Consider the following 21178-nt stretch of genomic DNA (forward strand, 5'->3'; position numbering starts at 1 on the left):
TACTTCCGTCGCCGCCGACAGCGTCGACCGCGCTAGATGTACCGACGCCGTGAGTGCAGTCTCTGTTCGGGGCTCTGGAGCGCTGTGAGGTGACTGCTTCCCGGCGGGTCTCATCTTCGTCCCGGCGTTGGGCGGCCGCCGTCCAGGCAGTGTCACAGTGTTCAATGCCTCTGACCACATCACTGTAACGGCGCGGGGCCGTCGCCTGCCAGTTAGCATTGCCATGTTCAGTTCTTTTTGCAGCACTCCGGGTCGTCTGTGATCTTCCAGATGAGGCCGCAGGACGGCGAAAACGCTGTCCTCGGCGCCCAGTGTTCACAGGGTGAGGTAAAAGACGCACAACCAGGCCAGTCGGCCAGCTGGACGGGTCCAATATACGATCGGTGTCCTCAGCATCAACCTCAATCTTGAACGCCTTGCTTACAGAGGCAGCAGGACCGCGGCGTGACACCCTTTGGAAATCATGGAGATTGCGAACAACCGTCCAGACCAGACTCCGCACGTCACTGTCAGCAACATCCACACGGAAGCCCTCCAGGATGAACTTCTCCTTCCGAGATTCTTGACGAGGCGGCTCCTGAATCAGAGCCGATGGGGGACCAGAGCCGGTCACCATGCCCTGTCGCCGTGTCGGGCCGCCTGGAGCCGCGGCAGACGTGTCGCTGGTCGGTGCCGCAGTCGGCACTGCTGCTTGACTGTGGTTCGCGGGCTGCGCTGTCCTACGCTCAGACACGGTATGCGTGTTCTGCTGCTCTGGCTCACTGTCTGAATCGCCGACCCGCCAATGCAGGGCACCAGCGATCGCCTCACCCAGGGCACGCAGATCCAAGTTGGCGGCAATCTCGCGGGCGGCGGTGCGGTCAGAGTGAGCCTCTTCAGTTACAGCAGTAGCATCATTAGCAGCGGACCTCGCATCGCTGTCGTGTCGCCCCGGCTGCACCTGTAATCCAGGGGTGACTGGCCGGCGTGGCTGTGGGCCCTCACGGGCTAGTAGCCCCTCTACAAGGACCTTCAACTGATCAATCGTGTCATCTCTAGCAGCACATTCTCTGCGGAGACCAGTTATTTCCAGTTCCAGCTGTTTCAGACGAGTTTTGTAAGCATCCTGGGTAGCTTGACGAGCGTGAAGCTCCCTAATTTCGTTCTCCATTCGCAGCTGGGTGGATATGATCGCCTCGAGTGACGAAGTTATCGCGCTGGGGCACGACATAGCAGAGTCCGAGGGCGCGCTCCGGGTGGGACCGGGGGGTGGCAGGGGATTGCGACCCGCTGGCTTCAGAGTGGCAGCATTAGCACGCTGTGTCAGCATGCCTTGAGCCGCCGAGTAGCCCAAGGTCCAGCAGTCATCCGCTAGGCCAGCCAAGTTGCCGGTAACACGGCGGCAGAGAGGACGGCCGGCGACAGCCGGGATGACCGCAGACAGCGCAGCATGCAGCAGTTCTCGGAGCTCTCTCAGGTCGGGTTCGTCCATGGATGCCATGATACAGCACACCGCGGCTGGGTCGTAGCGCCCACTGAAAATGCAATCCGACTCAGCGATTAGACGCTTCTTGTCGGCTGACGTCGCACTAGTGGGGATCAGCTGGTCCAGGGTCGGCGCCCTTGCGCTCGTCATCACCCTGTCGTGGGATGCTTTGTCGTCATTCTCACCGGTATGCGTAGAGTTAGTCGCACTCGTCAGCTGTTCGGGGGTCGCGGTAGGCTGATTGGTGAGAGGAGAGGTAGGACAAAAAATGCTCTTCGGTACAGTTTCTTCAGCGTCCGTAATCGTTGATGCCACGATTTTCGCCTTGCTTATCCTGCTCCGTTTGGTCTTTCTCGCCACAACCCATTCTCCCACTGTTTGATCGTAGCCACTAACCGAGGTGTCAGAGTCTGACATTATTGGCTATAAGGATCTCTCTTCAGAATTAGCACGAGACTTACTACTAGAAATCTAGAGCAGAACTAACGCGGTGGTGAGTCTAAAATTTCAAAACTGGGTCAAAATAATCAATTTTTTAAAGCCTATAATTCAATTATTTCACCATTCAACTCAACTGCAAATACCACCAAAATATTCTACGTTAAATTAAGATTCGTTTCATGCTTATCTCAGAGTCATTATGCGGGTCCATTACGCCAAAATAGGCAGTAAACTAGAGCACTGCTAAACACGTCTGCTCATTCCAAACTATTTCTCCAAACTGTCCAATGTGTCCAATGTGTCCAATGTTCTAACTGCCGACCATGAACCTCCACACATAAATTGCACTATCTCCCGATAGCAGGTACGCACCTTGCAGGCCTTCCAGGATCTGTCCTTGGGCACCTTTCCGCCGGGGGCGAGCAGCACCATGACGGCGGCGGTGACGTTCACCACGGCGGGAGGAGGCGAGCCGAACGACTTCAGCTCCGTCAGGTTATTCTGAAAACCGAGACGGAAGGACGTTGTCAGGGGTCAAACTAAAAACTCTATATGAAGGACAGCACGCATAATAGCGCCCTCTTGAAGGTTGGTTTAGGGCGAGTGCAGGTTGGCTTATATTAATATCAATATTTGTTATAATTGGGATCGTATAAGGCAATGAGTGTTGCGATTATTTATAACCTGTTGCGCCGGCACCAAACTAGATTGCTTTTTTCTAGTTGAATTTACGCAAATGAAAACCACTCCTGTCCGTCCTCTATCCGTCCTCCCGCCCTCAGTCTGCGCTTTGTTTCAGCTCTCTCACCTTGTTGAGTGTGTCGAGGGCCTCTTTGGCGGCGTCCAGCGCCGGCTGGGCCTTCATCAGGTCGGCCTCGCACTCGCGCTGCTTCTTCCCCACCTCTATGGTGATGACGTTCACCTTCTTCTCCTCCTCGTCGGCTGGACAGGAGATGACGAAAACCGTGACGGGGGAAGGACAGGTTAGAATATATCGCACAACAAGCAGTTGCGTATCAGAAAAAATTGGACACACGACTATCGGTGCCTGAGTAAGGAGAATGGTAAGCATGACTTACAAAGGACAAGAATGTTGCAGATTATCTCGTCGCAAAGCTGGGTGAGTTAAGCTCATGAGTCACACGGGTCATAAAAATTTATAGCGAAATAGCGACAACAGCTGCACCGACCAGCTTATTGACCGGAGCATCGTCTGTGCTAAATCAGCCGGGAAGGCCGCACATTACCGATGTTTTTCTCCTTGGTGACAGTCTCTGTCTCCCTGCCGACGATCTGGATCAGTTTGTCGGCCGCCTCGTTCTTGGATTTGAGTTCCACCTCCTGGGAGGCCAGCTTGGCCTTCAGGTCGTCCACCTGGTAAAGAACGACAAAGAGTCACCGAAACGATACCAGTCAGGTAGTTTACAATACATAGAAGTCAAGACAACTAACGAATTGAGACTCTGTCTATCATATCAATTATTGATGTGAAGGCTAGTCAGTGGAGCGGCAAAAAAGAAAGGCTTGGAGTTTAGACATTACCCTGAGATTCATCTCAGGTAGTGTTGTGCCGCGCTACCAAAGAGCCTCGCCCATCTTCACAGACCTCCTGTACAGACCCCAACAACCACAAGTCGACCTGCAGACCATGACAGGACTGCCAAATCCCGTCTATGACCGTCATGTCATCATCACGACCCCACGGCCCACACCCACCTGCGAGCTGGTGTTTTTCAGTTTCTCCAGTCCGTTTTCCAGCCGACTGATCTTGGACGTCAGGTCCTCGACGTTGAAGCGCAGCAGCTTGCTGTACAGCGCGATCTGCTCGAGGAACGACTTGGGCGTGGTGTAGTTGTATCGCTTGTCGTTCTGAAGGTACACCTTGGACATCTCGTTGACGGACATGTGCACGTAGGACATGAACTGGGCTGCCCGGGCAGATAGGTCCTCCTGTCGGGGGAGAAACGACGTCAGACATGGACTGCAAAGAAAGGCTGAACATGGTGAGTTGGAGAGCCAGGTAGACGGATAGATGTCAGCAAGGGATGGCATCTGCGCATAAAGTATCGGTGAAGAACACGTCGATTCCTACGTCTAACCATAAAAAGTAAGTGAATCGATAAGTCAAAGCTCAGCATGCCATCAAAGCCGGACACAACACAGTCCCACTTATTTGCCTTTAACCACCGTGATCCGATGCCCTACCAACACCTAGAACACAAAGAGGTCATGACTTATACAATTTGACTGAAGGCAGTGTCTCACTCACCGGCAGCTCCTTGACCTCGCTGAGGAAGCGCTGCGACACGGACACCAGCGCCTCTTCCGGCCACTCGTGGAACCAGTCGATGTTGGTGCAGTTAATCAGCGCCGGGAACTTACGGGCCCTGACGGTAAAAGGCACCCACACAACAGCGTGAGGACCAGTCTAAGCAAGTTCGACGTTCAATCGTGTATGCAATTGTATCATGGCAGGCTGGTCAAGATACCTCGAGTGGAATTGGAGACTCGAGGACAACCTCGACAGCAAATCAACATGCAAAACCCCATATTGGGGTAACACCCGTTGGTGATAGAGGAATAAATGAAATGAAATAAAATATGCTTCACCCAGTGCAACTGATCAAAGACCCTTACTTAGTTTAGTACTTAGTCTGTCCGAGGGGGTCGGTAGTTACTGACCTGACCCGGAGCGTGGTGCCCACCGGTGAGAAGCACAGCACCACCTTCAGCATGCGGCGCACCTTGTCGATGAAGAAGCGCCAGCAGTTGTCGCGCGTGTCCTGAAGACCTGCAGCCTTCACCTGGGAAGGAAGAGGGAATGACAGTGTCATGTTTAAGACAGTCGTGGCACAACAAAGAGGCTTTTGCCAGATGGAAAAAAAAACTACAAAAATATCAAACATTCGTAGCTACATCCAAAGTTCATATCTTCCTAGCCTCGTACCCTTTCAAAATTCATGACGTCATCCCGAGAACAATGGCCTTCCCAGCCTGAAGCCTCATATATTTGTCTCACCTCAGCTTTCTTCTCATGCTAGTGTTCTCCGAATCTATACCACAACTCAGTACATTCACCAGCCATTGCCTGAAGCCTACACTGACCTCGTTTCTGACGGCTCCGATGATGTTCTCGACCTCGTCGTCGGGAAACAGGTCGGGGATCTCGCCGCTGGCCAGCAGGTCGTTGATGAGCACCAGGAACTTCTCCTCCGCCACCTGGCTGTCCGTCATCAGGAACACGGTGCCGACGTTCTTCAGGCCCGACTTCTGGTACAGCGCAGCCAGGTCCGCCTGCCGAGAGATCGGGGACAGGGGTTAGTGGAGGGATGAGAGGCTGGAGGGGAACGTATGGAAATGAGGTGGAAAGGTATGATACAGCACTTAGGTGTCATTGAATTTATGTAGGCATTAGACGGTTCAGTCTTGTAGGGAACAGTCAACAACAAAACATCTGCTTCGCGCCCGGAACACAACACCATTCCGACGGACTACTCATGGCTTCTCCGTGTCCCATTGTGATCCTCTACCTAGCAAACATCTTACAAAAAAAAAAAAAAAAAATACCTCCGCCCCTTCAGTGTCACTACCAAGTGCTCGTACCGGCCTCCGCGTGGACCCACCTTGAGGTCGGGTATGCCGTATCCCTTTTTCAGCGTGACCTGGAACACCTCCAGTCCGGAGATGAAGGCCGCCAGTCGGGAGAGTGACTGTTTGCCGCTGCCGCCGACTCCCACTAACAGCGCGTTACCGCGCGGAGACTCCAGGATACGGTTGATTCTGCGGTGAAATAGTGGTCAGACGATCAGCTGCAGTACAGGGTCAGGGATGAACCGGTAACATAATTAGATTAGGTCCAAAATATGACATATACATTTGAAGGAATTATTTTCGGTGCAGCTGAGCCACGCGAACTTTGTTCCACATGTTCCACACGATGTTTCGAGCCAACGCACAGTGGGGATTTTTCCGATCTAGCACGTATTTATTCGTAGAGGGCAAATCATAGGTAGAATTGTAGCCAGATTGTGCACAGATGTTGGCTGGTGTGTCCTGGTGAGAATTTTACCTGTAAATGTGCATAATCAACATAGTATGGGGGTTCCATTGGACCCCCCGCTCAGCCGTTTGGCCCCTGATCAAGCTAGAGCTTCGCGGAAAAGTCAAGCGTGCTGCCTATGACGAAATTAGGCCGAATATATCCAATTTCAAAGTCCAAGGTCATAAGCTGACTTTCCAAGTCAGTTTAATGACCCAACTAAAGTTGGGAAATCGAGACCTCTTGAAACTTCGCAAAGTTAGGGTGTTACGGGGTATTTTGGGGTGCTGATCACGAATTTCATGTTAGTTTTGATCACCGACGATGTCTTTATGCATTTAGGCCAGGTCGGGTCAGGTCAGGTTAGATCAATTAGTAGGCGTCCTGCCGGCCATCCATAGAAGTGTCACCTACTACTGATAGCTTCGTAACATGGAACGAAGGCACTAGAACTACTTCGTAAATATTCAAATGGCTGCTAAAATCGAAATCAGCACCAAAAACTACCCTAGAAACAAGTAAAACTCGAAAAAGTGAACCAAGGTCATCAAAAGGTCAATGACCTTGACTTGACCTTCACGTGACCTTGACACCCACCATTATGCATGGCACCAACATCATTTCACATATTTGAACGTTTAAAACCACAAAAAGACTGGAAACCGCGGATAATGTGAGCTGGCATACGCCGAATCGCCATTCCGGCCAAACATGGTCTCGAGAAATATGCCACAGGTCAAAGGTCAGTTGGGTCAGAGTCATGAAATTTTTAGGTTAGATGTAAAATTGATGATCTCGAGGGTACCGAAAGTTTCGGCGCGATCGGCCGCTTTTTGCGCGAGTAATTTGCGGAAAACCATGGGGTTTTATCCGGCCCCTTCCCTCTCCCCCTCCCCACAAGTGCGATGGTTAATAAGGTTACGGTATGTATAATTTACGCTTGTCATCCTATTCCTAATGAATGTGTCTCAGAAAATATGCATCATATAAATCACGAAGTAAAATTATTCGCCTATGTCCGGAACATACCTATATCGTGCTGTTTGCCCTAGCGCTCCTCGAGTGGGGTGTTAAGATACTCTAATGTGAATATTCCGTGTTCAGGCAAGTTTCGGCAGCCAAACTAGGCGTTGTCTTGTGCAGAAGAAAGTGGCGAATTCGATAGGATATATTTCGGAGTGGAAAAGTGTGGAGAACATTGTTGATTTCCTACATTTATTTAGAATACCATTCTTTCAATATGGTGTCTGTAAGGGTTTTTTGTAAAGGGCATTTTTGTGACCTTAGTAAGGTTGTGGCATACTTTCTGTTTGCCATTCCATTCCTAATAAAGGTGCCTTTCAGACGATATGCAACTTTAAGACCTCACAAGATTAAAACCAACAGGACAGGACAATGAAATTGAGCTATACTTTCGGGCCTTGCTGAGCCCATTGAGTAATCACGCATGAGTGTGAACTTTGGGCGCATTTTTCCTAGTTTTGCTGTGGACATACAGATAAAACAATGCCATATATGACAAATTCAGACATTTCTTAGCCCTACTGACACAAAAAATAAACAAAATTCCAAAAAATATTTTTTGAATTAATAGGCGCTAGATCGGAAAAATCCCCACTGTGCAACGTTGAAAGGCGATCAGGAGGATATTTTGCGCTGCTGTGGCGCTACAAGAGTAATGAAGCGGAAGCTGGTGCGCTGTGTGTAACGATGATGCGTTTCACTGCAAGGCATTGTGTTACGTAGTCGGTATGCCGTCAGTTACGCACCTGCAGACGTGCATCATGGCGTCCTCGAAGAGCACCAGGTTCATTGCGGCGTTGATCTCGTTGTACGACTCGAGACCCTCCTTCAGCAGCCGGCTCAGCATCGGCCAGCCGTTTATCTGGGATGGACGTCGGCGATTTAAGCAAGGACATTTGAATTATCTACATACATATTCAAGGCAGTCTCCAAAAGAACCACACTACCCCGAACTGGGAGAACGATTTAATTATACAATTCTGCAGTCCACACAAATAAATATCCCATTATTGCCGGCAATTATATTTGCACTAATACGTAGATTATTTATCACGATGCACAGTTTAATTGCTATATTTCGTCTAGTCTAAAGGGATCAGGATCCTTTTAATCCATGAAAGCTACCATCACTTAGAACGGGTTTTCCATGATGCTAGTCAATGCAATGACCGTTTGCCGTACCTCGTTGTACTTGGGGTCTCCGATTCCCTTGGCGAAGTGGCACCAGATGTTGGGTTTGGCCATCACCACCGACTCGTCCATGTCCTGGGTCAGTCGGCAGTCAGACACACCGTGTCAGTGACATGACACTCGCATGATATAAGGTGTCAGTGATGACACACATAACATGATGACATTACTGTGACAACACGTCACGGCAGACAGCCGCGGCCGCGGTTAACTTTTCGAAATTCGAAAGGAGCTCATGTTTGAACGGGATGACTCCAGAAAGTAAGTAGCGAATAATTACACCTCGAGTAACGACAGATTACATAACAAACAGAAAAGACTATGTAAAAACATAGCGACGTGAACGGGTTAATATTCTTTGCAAGTGTTATAACATGGTAAACTGTTGAAGCCAGCTGGCCATGAATTCTGCCAGTATTTACATAAACTGGTTTTGTATTACTTACGGTAGTACTTACGGTACCAAAGAGTCATACTGTATGGCTATCAAGTTATGAACTCGTTTGGCCTTTACTTACGGCACTTAACGGCACCGTCCGTACCTATGTGCTACCGTTCAGTTGATGCATGTTAACGTGTTAGGTGAAAATACGATAGCACTAAACTGTACCACGTTTCGGTGTAACATGATGCATGTCTAACTGCTTGCCGCATTTAAGTCATTTTTCACCAAACAACATCGAGCGAGCAGTTTAAATCCACGCCCCATCGACCATTAGTGCTGAATGTAGTGCGGTGCACTGACATTAACTACACCCACTAGTTAGTTTGCTATCATTACGCATGCTGTACTGATCCTAGTTATGCTGTTGACACAAGACGCACACACGCAAAGTGCACACACACTGCAAGTTACCCGGTAATCCAGTGTAATGGGCCATTTTATTTAGCGACTTCACTCGCATCCTACGCCGAAGCAGTGAGTGTGATTTTGCTAGAAAGGTTCGAACCGATTTTAAAAGTGTTCCGGACGCAAACATTTCTCTGCAGTGCGGGTGGGTGACGGTTCCATATTTTCTGCGCATTGTATTATCGTGTGAAGATCTGATGTTTCAGCTAGATGACGTCAGACTAAACGGTAAGAATTTAGACATCAAGGATAATAAGTAATTCACAGCTTCTTGCTTCACTCGGGATAACTAACATAAAGCTCATGCCTGGAAAAAGGTCCATAACCAACGCACTCAAGCGAAGGTTTGAGAAAAAAAAAACTGGGAATGAAGCATATCGCCACATCCCAACAGACATCAGGTATCCGTTCACAATGCCACATGCAAATCGAGCATCCAAGTCAAGTTGCCATTGCCGGACCTCACTCCACCAACAGTGCTGTATGCGTGACCAAGACAAAGATTATGTGAGGGAGAACAGAGGGCGGGTGAAGAGGTGTGTTCGCAAGATCAGGGGGTGCCGCAGGGGGGGGGGGGGGCACTCCGGAGGGTGCTACTTGCAGAGCTGGCGCTGAGTGCCCGCGGGGAGCGCGGTGAGGCACTCGGAGTGCCGGTCACTCCCTCGACACTCAGCAGAGACACGGCCGAAAACTGTAAGAGCAGGCGACCGGCCGGGACACTGTGACTAGCGGGTCCTTTATGTAACCTCAATGACCCAGTCACATGTCGTGCCCTCGGAAGCCAGGTTTACATTCACATAGAGGGAGTCATTCCACATAGGGACAGCCCTCGGCGACCGGCGCCAGCCAGGGCCGGTGGGAAGCGAGCTTTACATTGAGCCGTCGTCGGACACACATTTAGGCCAATGCTGCATTGAGCGGGTGGTTAGTACTCTCGGTCTATCACATACAGACGTTTATGTTCACGCACATACACATAGGGCATGCTTTAACATGGGCCAAACACGCAAATATGAATGTGACGCCTGTGTCACGGTTGGCGTCTTACTATTCACTATTGAAAAAGTAGGGACTATTCACATCGCTATAAAACTTGCCATGGTCATTTATCACAGGCCACATTGATCAACGAAGACCCGTATACATGTAGGTATAGCTGCAGCTGCATTCAAATATACAGATATGCGTTGGAAACCTTAATGATGCCTCATGGTTTGGAATGCGTGTGTGCATTACAAAGTTTGCATATGCGTCACCGCGTTGGCACATTAGGTTACATAACCCTTTAGCGGCTTCACACCGTCATAGACGGAGCAAAATGATGAATGTAATGTCGTTTAATGCAGCTTGTGTACCATTAGGAAGTTTAGTTGGTTACTTTAACTACGCTTAACGCACTATGTTAATTGTATGTATATGTTTTACATAGTGCTATGTTTATGTTTATGACCCAGCTTGCACGCTATGATGAACGAAGAACAACGTTATCAAAGTGAAACTATGACATTAATATAGCAATTTTACGCAAAGTTTATCGTTGACAATCAAGCATAAGCTGTTTGCTTTCAAGTCACTACTTCAGTGAAAGTTACCACTTACTCGCCCCATAAACGAAACGCCAGCGTGCAAGCTAGGTCGTATAAGGCGCCTCGATCGGTTTAAATGTTTGTCTTTTATCATAGGTACATCGAAAGCCGATGTCTTACGACTCTTTCGCCTTCGGTGTCCTGAAATTACGGCGGTCAAAGGTGTTAACATTCCAACGCAGGTTAACACAAACAAGCAACAATGTTATGGCGTAACTTCCTTCTTCTCATAAAAAGCGCATCAAGTCACATCGCCACGAAACGTTGTGCAACAAACCATACAGTCGTTGCTATTACTTTTTTATGACGCATAAACACATTGACGGTCATTTCACAAGGCTGATTTTACGAACGTGGGTGACAGTCAGGCTGACACGTAGTATAGTAAGCATTTATAATAAATGGCCAGACACGGCTTCTCCTGATCAAACACCCAATCAGCTATATGCAAAGACGCTCTAAAACCGGACACAGACATACCGAACCTCTCACAGCAGTGTCTAATGTGCATGGGGGAAGGGGGAGATCCATCCTCACCATCATCAATCCCACGGGGCGGCCCGACCATGATCACCACCGTCACCTGACTCACTGCACTTTGATTTGTCACCATCATCACTTTATCGTCATGACCAACGTGAGTACGCTAATCATTAGCCGACATCATCAATCAAGTATTCACAAACAGACAACAATCATGACCACCACTTCCACCCCTTCTCCACCAGTTTAACCCAAGAATGTGCGCCCACCACCTACCTCGAATCCCTTTTTGACGATGTCGGTGAGTATCTTCTGGAAGGAGGTGTTGTCCTCGTCGTCGACCAGTTTGTCGCCGTACACACGGTCTGATTCGTGCAGCCACACACGGACCAGGTCCATGGGCGTCTTAACCGACTCGCTGTTACAGAACAACAGGCCCTGGCCGAGTGGGGCGGAGGGATATCAAGCGACTGAGAATTCGACCTGCGGCCCTTGCAGCATTAATTAAACATAATATTGAAAAGGTGTGCTTTAAAAAGTAGTGATTTTGACGGACATTGAATAGCATGTGACAGGTGACAGGTGACAGGTGTGCAGAGCAACGAAGAGGAACTTGGTGCTTTCTTACCGAAAATCACCTGACAAATCCATCCCACTCTCAATGCTTCCCATGATCATTCCCACATGAATGTTGTTTACATCGGCTCCCCACAGCTGGCAGACAGCCCCTCCTTCTACCACACCTGGAAGATGTTGCTGAGGTCCCGCAGGTTGAACACATAGTGGAACTTGATGGCGGTGGGCAGGAAGCTCTGCGACACCTTCTGGTGCAGCGTGAACGCCGACTGCACGATGCTGTTGCACATCTTGACGATGGGGTGGGCGAACTTGTTGAGCGGGCTGCTCAGGTGCTGGTGCAGGATCGAGTTGTAGATGGTGTACAGAGACTCGGCGCCCGGAAAACTGACGGACGAGGACGCAGCGCAGAGCGGCGTCAGTCGACAGACGAGTAAATCAACAGTTTTGTACCTGCACTGTCTAACGAGAAATATACCTACAAGAGAATAATCGGTAGCGGGAAAGCGATAACGTTTGTAAAAGGGTACAATTTTACAAGGCCTGGGTTGGGTAAGATGAGTTCTTGAAACATTAGAAACGTAATAGCGAAAAATAGGCGATGCAAACCATGCAAGATGGAATCATGTAACGCATACGTATAAAAGGGTCGATTTTAGCGTTGGCTTTCTATGTAATTAGGCATGCATAGCCGGCGTGTCACAATCGCTTTATTGTGGATTTCACTTAATAAGAGGTGAAGAAGGCCTGCAAGCGCGTAATTTCTCTTGGGAGCCAAGTGATTCTACGCACGTTTAGATCCGCCGATTCGTGAGCGGACTGGATTGTTCTCGGGTTTTTATCGATGTATCATTTTCTTGACCAGTGTAAGCATGTACTATTTCAAGTATCGGAGGCTTTAGCTGTATGATGTTTGTGTAAATCTGAAACATTCAGTAAAATGTAGGAATGCCTTTTTTAAAACGGTGTAGTCAATACTTCTTACCTTCTCTTGGACTGCTTATTCCGCTCTACAACTAGTTTTATATATCAACTACATTCAAAACGTCTCAGGACGCTGTCGCTAAATGTCTATGTGGTGGTTACGTCTGGTTTAGTCACTTTTAGCACTTGCTTGGCAGTAATTTCCTCACCGATCGTTGGGTGAGCCCAGCGGACTCCTGAGAGGCGCAGAGATCATACAGGCAGGTCTGTACATTGCGCAATCACTGGGGTAGAGTCAAAGAGACATTCGTACAAGGTGAGAATAGACAGGGTTTTGTACAGCTGTCACTGAGTGTCCCGTACAGGAAAAGATCATACGCGTCAGTAAATTGCACTAAGTCACTGGGAGTCCCATGCACAGCGTGACAAGTATGGGCGGAGATCATATAAATAGGCGAGAAGCATTTACAGCGAGTGGATTCTTTCTGGTATCGGAATCACATTCAAATGCAGGAGCGAATAAGTTTTGTCGACCTCAATAATGAAACAAAATAATAGACTTCCTCATAATAAGTCAAATATCACTACTTAAGCCAAATATTGCGATTAAATATTTAAAAATATCGATGAGTATTAAATCGGCATAGCGCTAGCAGCAATCAACTACCTTCCAGACATAAATCTCCACGAAATCGTCCAACCGCTTCCTTCCTTTCCTCTCCTCCACAAAATCCCTCATCGATTCCCGAATCCTCTCCCATCCACCCCACCACCGCAGCCAGTCTCACCTGGTAGCGAACACGGCAAAGTGTCTCTGCAGTCGCGGGTTGATGGTGAAGCTGCCGGCCGTCGGGTTCATGGCCGCCACGTACTGCACGTTGTGTATCTCCTTTAGGGAGAGCTTGGTGCGGTCGTACCAGTGGCCGTAATCCAGGTGTTGACGCAGCATTGTGTGCGGCTGGACTGTGTCGTACAGATCCACCTGGGGAGGGAGGACAGGGGACAAATCACACTCCTCCAATCGACCCCTGACCCAGGCTCGACGATCGCCTTTTTCCTACGTGGATAGCAGCTCCTAAGGAGCATGGCGGTTCACACTGTAATAGGGCGATCGTTTGCGAGGTTGGGAGATCTGCCTATGCCCCGGCGACGCACCACGGTGCCCGCCCAGACCAATATCTCCCTCGGATTCCTAGTATCATCCCGGGTCTGCAAAGGTCTTGCTGGATCGAAACTGTAAAATCCCACAAAACAAACAAACTAGCCCTGATCGTTATTGCCCTTGTCACAGCTGGTCAAAATATCCTCACCTCCGGCATGTTCATGTCGTCCACGAAGTAGACCATCTTCTTGCTGCCGGGCGGTCCGTAGTTTCTGCCGGCCTTCTTCTCCAGCGGCCGCTCCAGCACTCGCTGCAGCATCTCTGTTGGTAGGTAGGAGACGTGGTGTAAGTACTGTGTACAGCCGGGACGGGCGCGGCTACGGTAGTGTGGTGGGGCTGGGCGATACGGCTGGATGAGGTAAAAATAAATGTCTCGGAAATCTCTTATCTCTCAGAAAAGCATCTCTCAAAAATCTCTAAAAAAAAAAAACGCACAAAGGAAAATAATTGCGTACCACACTCACGATTTAGAAATGATAAAAGTGACCTTCATTCAAAGCAGACACTGCACAAAATCTCACTCTCTGTGGTCTATCCCAGCGTGACATCTCACCGGATGTGGTGTAGAAGTTGAACGGCACTCGTGTCACCATGTAATCCTCGGAGAGCTGACTCAGTTTGTCGTTGATGAGCACCGTTTTACCGGAGCCCGGCGGGCCGACCAGCATCACCGGGTGCCGCTTCTCCATCAGTTTGTCCATGAAGAACCGCAGGCGGGTCGTCTCAGGCGTCGGTACTTGTACGGCCTGATGAAGAGGTGGTACCGAGGATTCAGTCGGAGAACCTCGGGGAAAGTCGGCAGCATAAGTTGCATTCATCGACTTCTGATGGCCTGCTCATTCATTTAGTCAATGAGTTGTTAAAAAGCATGCGAGCAATGCTTCGACTCTGTTCAAGGACATGAGCCGACATAAGACATTAAGCCCGATTCGTGTGCATTCGTTCCAACGCACGACCCTGACAGCCATGTCACTTGCTGTCCTGTCTCGACCTTGGTGTATGGACTGCATGGTAGTCATAACTATCAACATGGCCTATTTCCCACCTGACTTATAATCCACCGAAAACACAACATCCCGTCTCAGTCGGCTCCATACCACCACCTCCCGTCCTGACCTGGAGCGGCATGTCGGGGTCCAGCTCGAACGAGGACACGTTGGCCGACCACGGCATGAACTTCTGCGACTCCTTGTCGATGTAGTAGTCGAACACGGTGCCCTGAGCGGGGAACTTGACCGACTTGAACTCGTTCATCCACCAGCGAGAGAACTCGGTACGGTAGTCGCCCACCTGGGTACGGGGTGGGTAAAGGAGAAGGGAAGGTCAGAAACGGAACGGTGGCATAGCTGGGTCAGACATGGATGGACATCACTACACTCTGTTCACGGTCCCAGAGCCGCGGTAGGAAAATAATGTAACAATAAAACCGAGCGAAAGCTTGTCCAGGTAACCCGTCAAAGTCAGTATTTACGGTAGCTCGCTCGAATGTCAGTGCATGAAGACAATTAGTGTATCAGACGTTCACCATTATAATTATACACCGCTGTATCCTGTGTTTTGCGATTGTATACTTATAGCCGTACCTGGTCCTGGAACATGCTGGCTCCGAAGGCCCAGACGCAGCAGAAGCAGAAGTAGAGCTCGTATAGCTCCTTGGGAGAGTCGGCCGGCACTCGGTCCGGCGTCAGCATACAGTCTGTGAGGGGGGGGGGAGGATGCAAACAAACGATCCGTAATTTGCTTGATTTTTAATTTGATGCTTGCATATTTAGTAATTGGCATTGCATATTTCGAGCAGAGATTAGAAATTGTCAGCGCTTCAAAATGAGCTGGATTACTTGAAGGACTTCAAGGTGTCATCAAACGTAAAGTCGACTAAAAGATATTAAAGTTCCTACATAAGTGCGATATATTTTCCATAGATCACATTAAACATGAGCCAACACAGCAGCCTAAAGTGAATCCGACGTTCACAGAGGCGTCCCGAGGAGTCCCGTCCTTACCGAGCAGATTGCAGAGCATCTGAATGTGCGATATCTCCGGGATGGGGGTGATCTTCTTGAGGCGCGTGCGCAGCACCTCCAGACAGGCCGGCACGTATTTGTCAAAGAGGATCATCAGGTTGGCCTTCTCCGACTGGATGTCGCGCGTCTCGATCCAGCTGCTCACGAAGCTGCAATAGAAAAACGAAGACCGACCACTCATAATTCCGTGAAAGGAACGAATGGACAGTCATGATAAAAATTGAGGTACAGCTGAACATGTAATACCATCATTTCTCTCTTCCCGTCCTTCTGACTGTCTCATTCTTCCGCTCTCCCAGACTGTCAGTCGCGTATCACCTCACGCCCTCTCTTCCTCCTCCTCTTCATATAGTCCCTCCCTCTCTTTCCTCCCTCCCTCTCTCCCACCACTCACGGGTTCCATCCGAGGTCCTGCGGGTTCAGGTAGAGTATACCGGCCCGCGACACGGTGGCCGGAGTAGCGTGTTTCAGAGTGGCGATCTCAAACAGCAGCCGCATCGTCGGGGTGAGGGCGATACGCTCGTTGGAGGCCAGCGTCAGCACCTGGAGGACGGTGACATACAAAGGCCACGGTTAGGGGAGGGCTCTGATAGTGACAGTATAATACAGTACAGCACAGGCGAGCGAAACTACAAAAAGCAGCAGGATATGGGAGGGACGCGATCCGCCGTGACTGGACCTAAAATTGCAATGTAAATAGATAAAGCAGCAGGCTGTCTGGGAAATACCAGTCAATGAATGCATACAGTGCTCAACAGGCTGCTGGCGGCTACGTATTTACATGAGCTGACTTAACCACCAATAACTAAAAAAATCACTTTGATATGTCATTCAAAGTTCGCCTTCTACCCCATCATTCACCAGTGCCCCAGCGAGATCTTAAAAAAAAAAAAACAGAACCATAACGGCATATTTTAGCGGCGCATGACGTAGTCATTTACAGGTGATGCCACTACGCCACGTTACCACGATCCCTTCCAACAGTGAACACCCAGCAGCCCCCGCCCCCGGCCACTCTCATCCTGACCTTGTTGTCGTCCATGACGGTGTTGAGCGACTCGATCCACATGGGGTCGATGTCTCCGTCCAGTACAATCCACCGCGGGCCGTCCGTCGTCAAATTAGCCATGTCGCGCATCAGAGTCGACAGAAGACCTAAAGACACGGCGGGGAGGTATGGGGTTAGACTGACGAGCATGACAGGTCCGGTGGGGCTGTGAGGTGATGCCACTAGGACAACGAGGTTATTGAGTGATGCGCTGGTCAGTATGATCGGAAGGTGGTGAAAAAGGCCACGTCATGCATTTATGATACGATTCTGGACCCCCGAAATGATGGCAGAGCTGGAATACTTGTTCCCTATGACACCTAAATAAAAACCAGTTTCTACACAAATAATTTCCCCAGTTTTACCCCAAAGCCCTCGCCCCTCCCCTTAAGTCACCCCTCCGCCCAGACCCCGTTTCGTCACCCACCGTCCTTCCACTCTCGCGTGGCCGGGTTGATGATGCCGAACAGCTCGTCGTTGGTCACCGCCTTGGGGTTGAGGTCGTTGAAGTAGGGCCGCCGCTTCAGGTTCTGGTGGGTGCGGAAGAGCGTCTTCCACACCATGGTCTTGCCGGTGCCGGCGTTGCCGATGATGAACACCGAGTGTCGCACGTCCAGCAGCTCCTGTAGCTGCACCACCTGGAGATCGGGGATAAGGTGTCAGATGGAGGAGAAACGGGTAGAAGACGGGTGATCGGAGACGGAGAGAAAACGGAAGGAGAGAGGAAGGGCTGTATAAATTTGCCGTGTAAAGGCAAAAACTACCCGGACCTCACATAGCAGTTTTTGCCTTTGCACAGCAGATAATGAGCTTGTCATACGCTCAAACCTTAACGTTAAAAAAATACAAGAAATCGATTTATCGGTATAGCTCTGCTAAAACTCATTGTTTAGGATAATTGAACTACCGGCACATATCAAACGTGCTGTCATAAAGGGCGAGCAAAACAGGTGTAGAGCACCTCAAGCAGCTCGTATTCTACAAGGTACTTACGATAAGTCCAAGCTATAGTCTCTCGCATACGCAGTCCCACTTAACCCCACCCCTCCCACCCTCACCTTGAGGGTGAATCCGTCTTCCGGCTGCAGCTTGAGATCAATACACGCTTTTTTAATTGACTTCTCAAAGTCCATGTCTCGTTTTCGCGGCACATCCAGAGCGGGGAACAGGTCAAAGATCAGACCCATGAAGACGGGCACGTCGTCCGTCACGATTTTGGGCACGTTGAAGTCTCGGAGGGCCCTCATCAGGACCTGGTCCTCCGGTCGACCGCGGTCACTCCGCTGAGAAATGCATGGATGAGTGAATGAATACGTGTATTATGTATGAATGAATACGTGTATTATGTATGGTACAAACACGCAAATGGTCAGAATGGACGCACTATGAATAAAGCCAAAGCTAGACGTACGCAATGAACGGACCGTTAATCCATCAGCTTTCGTCTATAGGCAAAGGGAACTACCGTCTTTCAGAATAATCAATGGATAATTGGATGGCCTAACGGCATCACTGAAAAAAAAAATAAATAAGTGAACGGACCGAGACGAGCAAGTGGTGGGTCGCATTCGTTATGGATCATTACCGAGGTTAGCAGCCGCTTATTTTTCAAAAGCGTCACAAACACACGTGACCTGTCATAACCGTAAAAATTAGGGACCCAATTTGAGTACACAAGGTCTGCATTAGCACACGCTACAAACAGCGTGTCTTAAAACTCGTCACAAAAACAAATAGCTCCATTTAAGAGCTTACTGCGTCTCTGTACCTTCTAAATTGAATACATTAGGTACAACAACAACAACAACAAAACGTCCCCGCCTGGACGGTCCTGACTGTCCCTACCTTGAGCGAGCCGGCCACCACCAGCACCGACTTGACGGCGCGCAGCCCCCAGTCGTAGTGGTCCTGTTTGGACAGCAGCTCCTTGCACAGCGTGTAGAGCGTGATGAACTTCCTGGCCAGCAGGCGAGAGTCCACGAACCCCTCCGACACCAGCATGATCTCGCAGATGAGTTCTATGTCGGGTACGACCATGGCGCAGGGCCTGGCGGTGGTGGGGACGGGGTATGGTTACGACCTACCGTCACTGCTGAGAGGTGTACTCTATGGAAATTGAAGATAATAAAAAAGCGGGTAGTAAATTCTGGCTGAAATTGATACGGTTTTTAAGTGCAGCGAGCCTATTTGGCCTAGTAATTTGAACTTAAGTTTACGATCACTAAAAAGGCATAAGCGAATAATGAAAATGATCATAGCGATAGGCCAACAGACTCTTCAAAAACAATTAACGACAAACAACACTTAAAGTTACTGAGCTAAGTAGCCACAATTAAGTGCTTAAACTTATACAGAAAAACAGTCCCTCCCCCGTCAACTCCACTATCACGCGTGTAAGTCATACACCTCCCGACCAGTTGCTGCACTGCTGCCCCTCCTGCCGTCCGTCTCCAAACTCACACCTCCCAGACATCCACCCGCCGGTCCTCACCTGAACAGTGCCTTCAGGTTCTCGGGTAGCTCCGTCCGTCCCGCGTAGCCGGGGTTCATTGTGATGAAGATGCCCACACTGGGCACGCAGACGATCTCGTCTCCAAGGAAGTTGAACCGGTCCTTCTTGTCACGAATGGCGTCCTGGTGAGACAGAGAGGCCGGACAGTGGGATCGAATGAGGGACTGCCGTGGTGCGCATTTATACTCGTACAGACAAATGCATTTGATAAGGAATTTCTTACAAGCCATTCAAAGCAATATTCTTTTTTTATATCCCGCATGTCGCATCCGAAAAATTACATCTGCGAACCATAAAGAATTTTACCGACACAAAACTTTTCACGACTTGACATTCCCTTGTTTTTTTTTCAGACGAATCTATTTCAAAGAATGTCCACCTGATTGCACGCATCCTCTCCCCAGTCCCCACAGTTCGTTCTTCAATCCCTCACCCCCTTTCGTGCGTACCTGGACCGACTTGACCTGAACAGCCACCACGGAGAGCACCTCCACAGAGATGCGGTTGAACTCGTCGAAGCAGCCCCAGGCGCCCGTCTGAGCCAGGCCCTTGTAGATGTTGCCGCACGACTGCCGGTCAAAGGACAGTAACAGTGATTGATAAATTGGTGACGATGTCGGGCGTCGGCACAGAAGTCGGTCAAGAAAAGTGAGTCAGCACGAACTTATCACAAGGAAAGACGTTCTAAACACTATAAGGCCATACGTTTGGTCGCCACAAAAAAATAGCGACCGAAGTATTGTGATTTTAACCCCACCGGTCCGCTGTCATTTAAACATAATTTAAGTCGCCCACCTTGTAGTCCATCTGTTCGGAGCAGTTGAACACGTAGACCATGATGCCCAGCGCCTTGCCCAGGTCCTTGGTGGTCTCCGTTTTGCCAGTTCCGGCCGGGCCGGCCGGAGCGCCGCCCATTATCAGATGAAGTGACTGGACGCACAGACACACACACACACGGTGATCATTGCGGGAGGGGCGGAAGGCGAGGGCACCGCAGGCTGCATATTTTACCCTGGGCTGCACAGCACACAGCAGCCGGACAATAAATGCAAACGTTGTTGGCCATTCTACTTGTTTTAGTGCAGCTCAGGGTAGCCTCAACTGCAGCCTATAGCGACGTCTTCCACAGTTCACAGCACTACCCGTAATGTGAATGCTTTTAACTAACAAACTAACACCGATAAAAAAATGCACCAACAAAAAACGCCCAACACTCCCTCCCTTTCCACATCCTCTCATACTCCGCATCAGTCAACCTTCTTCTCACCATCCCACTGGCGTCTCACCTCTCACCTGTGTGAGAGTGATGTAGCAGCGGCGTGATGACCCCTCTTACCCCTTTTCACCTGTGTGAGAGTGATGTAGCAGCGGTCCGTGAGTGGCGTCTTACCTCCTACGGTGAGCGGCGTCTCACTCCTATTTTTCACTTACACCTTAAACAGTTGCCGACCGGATGACACCCATTGTTTGGTCACCCACGCCATAGTATGCATCATGGGTGCGCCGAAATGACCAAAAGTCCCAATTTCCGGTGTGCAGGGTCATTTTCAACGGCACGTGGCACGTGGTTCTGGACTTTTCCGGCCACTTTGCGACATACCCATGGGTAGTGCACCGAATGGTGGTTGATCCGCATGTAAGAAAATGGGGGGTCGTTTGGATCGTTTTCGAGCAATCTGCCGTGGAACGCATTTTTTCATTTTCCCCATTGGCTTAACACGGGAATTTTTAAAGTCACGTGGCACGTGCACCAGATGGTCCGCGGAGGGGAGACCCATACCAGAACGTAGATCACCTGGCCCACTAGAAATCCTGAAAAAATCAGAATTTTTGGACCAGCCGTTTTCAAGAGCA

At 49.6% G+C, this 21178-nt stretch overlaps 1 protein-coding gene across 1 annotated transcript in view; it reads right to left on the reverse strand.

The window, feature by feature from the left end:
* The window catches only part of LOC122374406 (dynein beta chain, ciliary-like), an 80702-nt gene that overhangs the window by 18200 nt on the left and 41324 nt on the right, over positions 1–21178 (reverse strand). Inside the window, exons 42-67 of the mRNA XM_043353139.1 lie at positions 20120–20254; positions 19774–19893; positions 19304–19446; positions 18658–18859; positions 17871–18095; positions 17240–17450; positions 16792–16919; positions 16159–16307; positions 15744–15913; positions 15324–15436; positions 14857–15030; positions 14294–14486; positions 13889–14001; positions 13367–13560; positions 11822–12041; positions 11355–11516; positions 8151–8234; positions 7715–7830; positions 5530–5686; positions 5012–5200; positions 4589–4710; positions 4176–4293; positions 3623–3856; positions 3154–3280; positions 2715–2848; positions 2279–2407 (exon numbers count right to left, since the gene is read on the reverse strand). Of these exons, the coding sequence (XP_043209074.1) occupies positions 2279–2407; positions 2715–2848; positions 3154–3280; positions 3623–3856; positions 4176–4293; positions 4589–4710; positions 5012–5200; positions 5530–5686; positions 7715–7830; positions 8151–8234; positions 11355–11516; positions 11822–12041; positions 13367–13560; positions 13889–14001; positions 14294–14486; positions 14857–15030; positions 15324–15436; positions 15744–15913; positions 16159–16307; positions 16792–16919; positions 17240–17450; positions 17871–18095; positions 18658–18859; positions 19304–19446; positions 19774–19893; positions 20120–20254 (4062 nt within the window). The remainder of the gene's footprint in view (positions 1–2278; positions 2408–2714; positions 2849–3153; positions 3281–3622; positions 3857–4175; positions 4294–4588; positions 4711–5011; positions 5201–5529; positions 5687–7714; positions 7831–8150; positions 8235–11354; positions 11517–11821; positions 12042–13366; positions 13561–13888; positions 14002–14293; positions 14487–14856; positions 15031–15323; positions 15437–15743; positions 15914–16158; positions 16308–16791; positions 16920–17239; positions 17451–17870; positions 18096–18657; positions 18860–19303; positions 19447–19773; positions 19894–20119; positions 20255–21178) is intronic.

This window comes from Amphibalanus amphitrite, unplaced genomic scaffold, assembly GCF_019059575.1.
Source record: "Amphibalanus amphitrite isolate SeventyFive unplaced genomic scaffold, NRLGWU_Aamphi_draft 000039F_arrow, whole genome shotgun sequence".
Lineage (NCBI taxonomy): Eukaryota > Metazoa > Arthropoda > Thecostraca > Balanomorpha > Balanidae > Amphibalanus > Amphibalanus amphitrite.